The sequence below is a fragment of the Dendrobates tinctorius genome, unplaced genomic scaffold (genome assembly GCF_039654945.1).
Source record: "Dendrobates tinctorius isolate UK_male_01 unplaced genomic scaffold, ASM3965494v1 ptg000151l, whole genome shotgun sequence".
Taxonomy (NCBI): Eukaryota; Metazoa; Chordata; class Amphibia; order Anura; family Dendrobatidae; genus Dendrobates; species Dendrobates tinctorius.
Window position 1 is genome coordinate 5,414,349 of NW_027361818.1, and position 9,684 is coordinate 5,424,032.

General features: G+C 42.0%; 1 protein-coding gene across 1 annotated transcript; it reads left to right on the forward strand.

Annotated features, from left to right (window-relative positions):
- The first annotated feature begins 208 nt into the window (after positions 1-208).
- On the forward strand, positions 209-7,586 carry LOC141049884 (extracellular calcium-sensing receptor-like). Its single transcript, XM_073546723.1, has 3 exons — positions 209-426; positions 841-1,132; positions 6,759-7,586. Exons 1-3 carry the CDS (start codon positions 209-211, stop codon positions 7,584-7,586), a joined length of 1,338 nt encoding a protein of 445 aa, XP_073402824.1.
- The last annotated feature ends 2,098 nt before the right edge of the window (positions 7,587-9,684 follow it).

Here is a 9,684-nt window from a genome sequence, read left to right on the forward strand (position 1 = left end):
CTAACTCCCATTTAGGTCTTGACTTTGACCTCTCAGCTTGTCTTCACTTCCCTGATACATACAGCTGCTACCCAGCATCTTCTTGAATTCTTGTGCACTGTATGTTTTTTTTCTGTCGTCTATGGCTTTACTGTAATGTTTACAGTATATAGTATGTTATTGTATCTTATCACATATTTTTCTGCCATGTTTAGTTTTCCCATCCATAATGCTAACACTCTACTGCCTGATCTGGATTTTCATCCTTACCTCCCTCATACCAACGTCCTACAATGAAGACAACCAATGTAAATTGGCATCTATATCACTTGAGGGAATTCACCGTCCTGGAGATATAATTATTGGGGCAGTGCTACCAGTCCGTGTGGCGGATAATTTCAAGGAACTTTCTTTTACTGAACCACCCCCAAGAACAACCTGCACAACGTAAGTGAAGATGTCTACAAGATGTTGTGTTCAATTCAAATTTTCCAGATTTATATTATTAGGATCTGTACAGGGGGTGGTGTAGGGTCTATGCATCTCCATGATATTTGTTTATCTCTAAGACTAAATGATAGCCCATCTTTCTAAAAACCTTAACATGGGGAAGAGGCCCTCATGACAGGAATGAAGAAGAAATGAGTATGGAAAGCATCGATTTACATTGTTGGTCATTTTTCATATGAAAGAGGCCATACTGGTTAGCATTGATAGCAATGTGCATGATCTTTTCGGAGGACATTTAGAGGATCATTGAAACCTTCTCGTAAGCTTGAAAGATATAGATTAGTTAAATTGGGATTATAGATTGTCAGATCTATGGTGTTCTTTGACGAAGACATTTTCTGTCTCTTCAAGGCTCCACTTTGGTTACTTTCAGCAACTTCAAGCTCTCTTGTTTGCTGTAGAAGAGATCAACAGAAATGAGTACATCTTACCCAACATTACCCTGGGATTTCACTGGTATGATTCTTGTGGGGTTATTCCTTTAAACATAGCCGCAATGTTACAAGTTTTATCACGAGATAAGATGGCCATCCCCAATTATCGATGTCTTCATAATGTTCCTCTAAGTGGATTCATAGGCTCTTCATCATCCTCATTGTCTATAGCGATTGCACACATCCTTGGGCTTTACAAGTACCCTCAGGTAAGGATTAATCCACTACCATCTTTAGCAAATCACAGACCTACTCTTACATATGTATCATAAGATGATTCCAATTGGGCATCGCAGCTGAAATCATAACCATTTCCTAGAACAGCGGATGTATGCTGATCTGCTGAGTTTCTCTCTTGAGCGGATCACACCCTCCTGGGAGATCTGTGGTTAAAAAGTCACTATGTATTGTTAATCGCAGATCTTCTATTTAGCCTATGTGTTTGTGTTTTATATTAAATTGATTTAGTTTCCTTTGGTGCTGAAGAGGTTAACGACTCTTTATATGCTGGTTAAAAACTTGCAACTCCATCTCAGAGCTGTTCCTGACCTTGTCATTTCCTCTTCCTAGAGAAGCAAGCTAGATGGTCCTTGTTTTTCACCAGGTTTAATTTTGTGGTCACTTACCGGCCTGGGATTAAGAATGCCAAAGTGGATACTTTGTCTCAGAGTTTCCCTGGGGTTGGGAAAACTGATGATGCTGTCCCTATTTTATAAGAATGGGTGGTCATCTCCACAGTGTGTTCTGAACTTTGGTGTGAGGTATTGAAGGCTCAGGGGGACATCCCTAATAGTCCTTCAGGAAAATTGTTTGTACCTGTACATCTGCATCTTAAGATTTTGGAAGCATATAATAACTCGGCTCTAGCTAGTCACCCAGACAGTAAAATGATCTTGGACATCCTTTCTTGTCGTTTTTGTTGGCCAATGTTGCGTAAGTATGTATTTGACTTTGTGTCCTCATGTAGTGTCTGTGCGCGTTCTAAGACCCTGCATACTCTTCCGTCTGGGGTTCTTTTACCATTTACCATTCCTGACCTTCCATGGACTCATTTATCCATGCATTTCATTAAGGATCTCCCTTCGATTTCTGGTAAATCTTAGAGGAGCATTGCACGGCGAATAAGTCTCCTTACCTTGACAAGCCACAGCTGGCATGTCACTCTCCGCAAGGAGAAACCTTACTTGTTAGACCCTAGTCCAGAGCCTCTCACCTTGCCAAATCAGATCTCATACTTTGCACTGACGAGAGCCAACAGCTCGAAACACCGTGTCTGCAAATTGAGATTCTGATTTGGCTTGTATCCTAAGTCATACTACAAGACTCGTTAAAGGGTTGATTATGACTTGTAGGATCGCTACTACCAATAGGTGGCGCTGTAGAGTAAAAGTCCTCTTTCTTTCTGAAGAGGCAATTTGCATGGTAAATCTTAGTTATCTTAGTTTTGGTGGATAGGTTTAGTAAAATGATGCACTTTATTGCTTTACTTGCTCTCCCTAATATGTGAAGCTTCACGGGTTCCTTCCGAAGTGGTGTCAGATCAGGGGACCAAATTTGTATCTAAATTTTGGAGGGCGTTTTGTTCCCATTTAGGGATGCATCTGTCCTTTTCCTCAGCATTCTATCCTTAAACTAAGGGTCAGACTGAACATCTAAGCCAAAGTTTGGAAACATACTTCCAATGTTTTGTGTCAGATTATCAGGAAGATTGGTTTTCTTTTTTTTACCACTGGCTCAGTTTGCATTAAACAATCATCACAGCAAATCCACTGGTAAGCAGCCATTTTTTGATGCATATGGCTTTCATCCATAATTCTGTACCTTCACTAAAGATGAGTCTTCAGGGGTTCCTGGGGAGGAACAATTTTCTTCTTCACTCTCACCTATGTGGGAAGGGATTCAGAATAATTTAAAGATCATGGGGTACAAATACAAAAGTATGCCTGACAAGAAGTAATTTTCAGGTCCAGACCTGGGGATGAATGGTTTAGTATGGCTGTCCACCAAAAATATTATACTGAAAGTTCCTTCTTGGAAATTAGGTCCTATGTTTATTGGCCCTTATAAAGTAGTTTTTTGTTTCAAGCTTCCTCTGACTCAAGATTCATAATGTTTTCTACATGTCTTTACTCAAAAAATTTTTGCGCCTGTAGAACCATTACCTTTCCCACCACCACCGGTTACTATTGATGTCAAGTTAGAATTTCAGGTAGTGAAATTGGCATGTGGACATGTGTATGATACGGAGGAGATGATGTGGGTGCCGTCATCTGAGGTTAATGCTGGTAGGTTGATACGGCTCTTTCATTTGGCCCATCGGGATAAACCCGGCCCAGAGGTCCCTGAGGCCGCTCATAGAAGGGGGGAGTACTTTGACGAGTGAGTCATGACCTCCTAAGTGATTTTGTGTTAGAAATTCACTTTGTATTGTGAATTGTAGATATTCTATTTAGCTGATATGTTTGTGCTTCATATTAAATGGACCCTTTCTTTGCTGGTTAGAAACTTGCATCTCCATCTCACAGCTGTTCCTTACTTGGCCATTTCCTCTCACTCTAAAATTTAGTCAGACCTTCTCGTCCTTGCAGTTTAAAGCTTTGCTTCCTTGGAGATGCTGTGCTGAATTGGAGATCATTGTTGCTTCTTGAAATTTTTGCATGCAAGTTTGGGTGTATGCTTTGATCATCATTCTATTCCCATTTGGTTGCTGCATTCCTTTTGGTGAGTGTTTTTGTATGTTTGCTGCTTTTTGTTATCCCTGTCTGTCTTACATGTTAACATTAGCATTTCTGTCCCAGACCTCCTGTGGAGGGGACAGCTTAGGGAATAACAGGAGAACATTCAGTCTGGTGACCCAAACCTCCTCACCTTTAGAGGTACTTTTGGGAGCAGGGATAGTTAGGTTCCAGTCGTAGGGACGGTTCAAGGCGTGAAAGTCTCATGCTTTTTTTGCCTCATGCGAGATCTCTACACAGTCGCATTTGAGGGATAGATAGCATGATTCTCTTGAGTTCAGAGAGAACCATATAACACTAATGGGAGCTGTTACTCTCCATCCCCTTATTCCTGAAACCAGTGTCCTAGCACCACGACCCACATTGTGCCTATTTTCTCACATATAAATAAAAAATTACCCTTTTAATTACTATTTTAGCTATTGGAGAAAAGTAAATAAAGGAAGAAGAGAATAGCGTGAGGGAATGAAGCTCGGAGGGATGGAGGGATGAAAGAAAGAACTGGAGTAAGGGCAAAGTGAAAGTAGAAAGGAAGAAAGAAACAGGGAAGAGCAAGAGAAATTATGAAAGCGAGTAAAAGATAAAGGGAATGAGGAAAGGAAGGAGAAATTTGAGAGGGAAAAGGTAAAGTGAACAGGAAGACAATGATAAAGGAAGTGAAGAGAGGAAGGAAAAAATAAGGTACAATGTAAAGAAATGGGCAGGTAAGTGGTGCTGCCTTTTTTCTGCTGTTTAATTTGAATTTTTGGTGGCTTTTAGTCTTCTTTTGTGGCTTTGCTAATAGTTTAGTGTTAGGACTCGCAAGAGTGAGGACCCGTGACGTGGTTTGTGAGCTTGCATATTTTGTCCAAAATATCGACCAATACCTCACTATTTTTGTGTATTTTGTGCACTATATTTTTCGGGCTGCAGACAAGCCAAAAACGCATCTGGTCTCGTATGAGAGTGTGCTGGCCAGCCTGCCTAATTTAAGAGTAGGGGCATGACTAATAGGCTTTGAACCAGACACTATGCAGTACCTTTATGTGAACAGCGCTCTATGCCGGCCTTTATTGTGCAAGTGTATACTGGGCAGACACCCCCTCCAAGAAAGGGTATGTGGAGAGTGGCTATTGATCCAGTATTTTGCACTTGTGTTGCTAACATTTTGCCTTATGGGCTGGCTGCACCCTGTAGTGCATTTGTTCCAAGATCTGGGCAGGTAAGCGGTGCTGTCTTTTTTCTGCTGTTTATTTACAACTTAAAGAAATGAACAAAGAGAAAAGGAAGGAAAGAAAGTTAGAAAACAAAGGAAGGAAGCAATGATCAAATCGCTGGAAGGAAAAGAGACAAAGGTAAAAAGTAAGAATGCAGAGAAAAAGGGCAAAAGGAAGGAAAGGGGGAAAAATTAAAGAAATAAAGCGGGAAAAATATGGAAAAGAAGAAAATGGGAAAGAAAAAATTGAGGAAATAAAAGAGGATATTGTTATTATGTTTTTCTATTTTTGGCAATGTAGGTTATCAATTAAACTGTTTATCTACTTATTAGTGAACCACTCAAATAGCTGTGAAACTATAAACATGCTCTCTGGCAGTTACCGGGAACACGGCACCTCGCTCTCTCAGGCTCTTAAGTTTTCATACGGCGCCTAGCTGCAGAGCTCCCGGCTCTCTCCCTGTCACTGCGGCAGGCTACGGCAGTGCCCCGTTTCATCTCAGCCCAGCTGCACCCCCCGCGGAGCACGTTGCGCACACATCTTGACTCTCTCCCAGCTAATAGGAAACTGCCCAACGCTGCGCACACTTTTAACTGCGCTACCAGTTTCCGGGTCAGAGCACCTGTCCGGGCCTTTTTGCCTTCCCCTGGGAAACAAGGGACACAGCCTCAACAGTTCCGGACCCGGCACAGCACAGGTACCTGCAGACCGGTCTTCCTCCTTACACAATGACTGTATCCAGTTACCTTCAGTTCCCTTCTTGTTCAATTCTGGAATTAATTCTGAGCATCACTCTTCTATGATACACTTATGTGATGCACGGGGCAGACTGATGTCTTGGCAGACTTATGCTACAATATATGTGCAACAAAGTGCATTCAGGTGTGAAGCAGAGGGGAGTGGTCTGTGCTCATCTCGGTCAATTAATTGAGAGCGAGCCAGATATACAGTATATGATCCGTCCTTTCCTGATCCCTCACTCTACCAAAATGCTTGTGTATGCCCTAATCATCTCCTGCCTTGATTACTGCAACATTCTCCTTTGTGGCCTACCTTCTAAAACTCTCGCACACTTCCAGTCCGTCCTTAACTCTGCTGCCTGACTAATTAATCTCTCTCCTCGCTACACTCCTGCTTCTCCTCATTGTAAATCCCTTCACTGGCTCCCATTTTCCAAGCATATCCATTTTAAACTACTAACATTGATCTACAAAGCCATCTATAACCTGTCTCATCCATATATTTACAAACTAATCTCTAAATATCTTCCCTCACGTAATCTCCAGTCATCCCAGGCCTCCTTCATTCCTCCATGCTCATTCGCTCCTCACCTAATTGCCTCCAAGATTTCTCCCGAATATCCCCATCCTCTGGAATTCTGTGCCCCAACACGTCCGGTTATCCATCACATTTGGATCCTTCAGACTGAACATGAAAACCCCATATCTTCAAAAAAACTTACAACCTATAATGACCACGCAGCCACCTCAACACCATCTGAGCTACTGCAACCCCCAACCTACTGTCTTCTTCTCCATAATCCAGTGGAATTTAAGCCTGCAAGGGCAGGGTCCTCTTCCCTCTGTGCCAGTCTGTCATTGTTAGCTTGTCTACTGTAAGTGATATTTGTATTTTGATGTAACCCCGTCTCATGTACAGCACCATGGAATTAATGATGCTGTATAAATTATAATAATAATAACATGTGAGTATAAAAGTTAAACAGTAGTTAGCAGAAATTACAAATTAATTTTACAATTCATAAAAAAATGAAACATTGATGGTGAAGATAGTAATAGGAATTCTCTCTATTGAACGGCTGGAAATAAGTAAAAATCTGATTATTTTATAATAGTTATTTTTTGTTTACGCTTTAAATTTTTTATATTTTTTTTTACAATCAGGTCAGTTATTACTCCACCAGTTCCGTCTTGAGTGACAGGAATAAGTTTCCTTCCTTCTTCAGGACTGTTCCCAGTGATGCCTTCCAGTCTAAAGGACTTGCACAGCTTGTGCTACACTTTAATTGGACATGGGTTGGGCTACTGGGAGTGGACAATGACTATGGACAACAGGGGATTCAGTTGGTCAAACAAGAGATTGTCAGGGCTGGGGCCTGTGTAGCCTTCACCGAGAATATTTTGACAAGCAGACAAGATCGGAACGCTCCACAAATAATTAAAGTCATGAAAAAGTCAACAGCAAGAGTGGTAATCACTTTCGCTACTGGGCTCGATTTGGTCCCCATAATGACTGAGATGATGAGAGAGAAGATCAGAGATAAAGTATTTGTGGCTAGTGAAGGATGGTCTGTGACTAGTCTACAAAAGATGGCGTCCTTTTCACAACTCTTATTCGGTACAGTTGGCTTAGCTTTCTACAATGGGTTAATACCGGGATTTCAAGAATTCCTCAACAAGCTCCATCCAAACATGACTTTACCAGGCAACTTAGTGATGACATTTTGGGAAGAAGCCTTTAATTGTACGTTTCCAACTGTGGGGTATTTGGATCCCCAAACAAAGGCGTGCACAGGGGAAGAGAGGCTGGACAGTATCCAGAACAGCTACAATGATGTCTCCAATTTAAGGGTGTCTTACAACATCTATACTGCAGTTCATGTTCTCGCCAAAGCTTTGGAAGATCTTAGAAAATGCAATGAGAACAAAAGTCCATTTCTTTATGGAAGATGTGCACAAATTCAAAATTTCTATCCATGGCAGGTAAAATAAAATCAGTCTTGCACATAACGGGCAATGCAATAGTAGCAGTATTGTATATATTGTTTATTGGTGGTCAATCCAGCAAGGCCTACAACCAATATGTAAGTATCAGACATTCGATGTTGGTCAACCACATGTAGGAAATGGTTTCAGATTTACAGATACCCTTTCAGAGACATTTTCTTGTCCCTGGCTGGTATAAATTGGCAGTTCATCATAGGTACTTATTTACGACATGCTGTTTTTAACTTACATGATCTAAAAATGTATTATTTTATTGATCAGTGAGTGCTACCATACTTTTTACTACTATTATTACTATTATTATACTTTATTATTATTATATTTATATAGCACCATTGATTCCATGGTGCTGTACATGAGAAGGGGTTACATACAAAGTACAGATATCACTTACAGTAAACAAACTAACAATCACAGACTGATATAGAGGGGAGAGAAGACCCTGCCCTTTCAGGCTTACATTCTACTGTACAGGATGGAGGGGAAGGAGACAGTAGGTTGGGGGGTTGCAGCAGCTCCAGTGATGGTGAGGCGGTAGTTCCAGTAGTGGTGAGGGGGCAGTGGGGATCATTCCAGGCTGTAAGCTTTCCTGAAGAGATGGGTTTTCAGGTTCGGTCTGAAGGGTCAGATTGTGGTTGATAGTCGGACATGTTGGGGCAAAGAATTCCAGAGGTTGCTGGCTGTTCGGGAGAAGTCTTGGAGGCAGTTGGGTGAGGAGCGAATAAGTGTGGAGGAGAGAAGGAGGTCTTGGGAGGATCGGAGATTACGTGAGGGAAGATATCGGGAGATTAGTTCAGAGATATATGGCGGAGACAGGTTATAGATGGCATTGTAAGTCAGTATTAGTAATTTGAATTGGATAAGCTGAGGGAATGGGAGCCAGTGAAGAGATTTCAGAGGGGAGAAGCCGAGAAGTAGCGAAGAGAGAGATGAATAAGTCGGGCGGCAGAGTTAAGGATGGACAGGAGAGGTGCGAGGGTGTTAGCAGGGAGACTACAGAACAGGATGTTGCAGTAGTCGAGGCGGGAGATGATGAGGGCATGTACAAGTGTAAGGGGGTGGCATTGCTATGGACAGTAGAGACAAACTGTCACTTTAAGAGACTGAACCCCCTTGGATAGAGCAATGGACATTCGGCTCTCCCCTGCAATAAGACTGTTTTTGTTTGTTCTGCCAGCTATGAGAGGGGAGGGGTTGTTTTTCCTGTTAGTGTTCTAAGCTGGGAGTCTGCAGGAGTCCAATGTGCTGGGAGCTGTGAAGAGAAAACGTGCAGCTTGGAACTGACTGAACTTGTGGGATTGTGTAGACTGGGGATAACAAAGGTGATTTTCCTGTATTGCTGTGAGGAGCCACGAAGAAATACAAGGAAGGCATCTAGAGGAGGGAGTCCACCGTCTCTAGGAACAGCCTCGGGATGTTCACACAAGGACAAGACCATGCTGCACAGAGCTTCCAGGGAGGACGTCGCATCATCTTGCAGAGAACTGCAGGGGGCCCCCAGGAAGGAACGTTACTGTGAGTGTTAACCCCGTGTGCGCACATGTTTAGTGCTTAAGATAGGCTGCAATAGACAGAGCACAGTAGCTGTGCGGCCGGTGTAGCAGTGGCCAGTTAGGCTATAGTTAGAGTAGCAACATACTGTACTTTATTGCATTGTTTTGCCTTTTGAAAAATACATTGATCTGTAATAGTTGGTGCTCCGTGCCATTTCATAGAGAGAAAAAAAGCCAGCTCACCTACTTCCAAATGGAGCACGGAACACCATCCTGGTATGGCTTGATCTAATGAAGAAAAAAAGAAGCTCCAGCTCCTTGCGATGTTAAAAATTCAAATTTTTATTCCGACATAGATATAAGAACAAATTCAGCTCCTCAGGACTGCATCAGCTCAAACGGGGAGACATGCTCATGTCTCCCCTGTTTGAGCTGATGCAGTCCTGAGGAGCTGAATTTGTTCTTATATCCATGTCGGAATAAAAATTTGAATTTTTTAACATTGCAAGGAGCTGGATCTTCTTTTTTTCTGCACTGTGCCATTTGCTGGCCCAGATAGAGAATATCACTTTTGTAAATTATTTTATATC

Bases quoted from the DNA above. Each gene is read 5' to 3' on its own strand.
- LOC141049884 (XM_073546723.1), top strand. From the start codon at position 209: ATGCTAACACTCTACTGCCTGATCTGGATTTTCATCCTTACCTCCCTC. The intron at 427-840 runs GTAAGTGAAGAT...TGTCTCTTCAAG, and splicing joins CCAAGAACAACCTGCACAAC to GCTCCACTTTGGTTACTTTC. The intron at 1,133-6,758 runs GTAAGGATTAAT...TTTTACAATCAG, and splicing joins GGCTTTACAAGTACCCTCAG to GTCAGTTATTACTCCACCAG.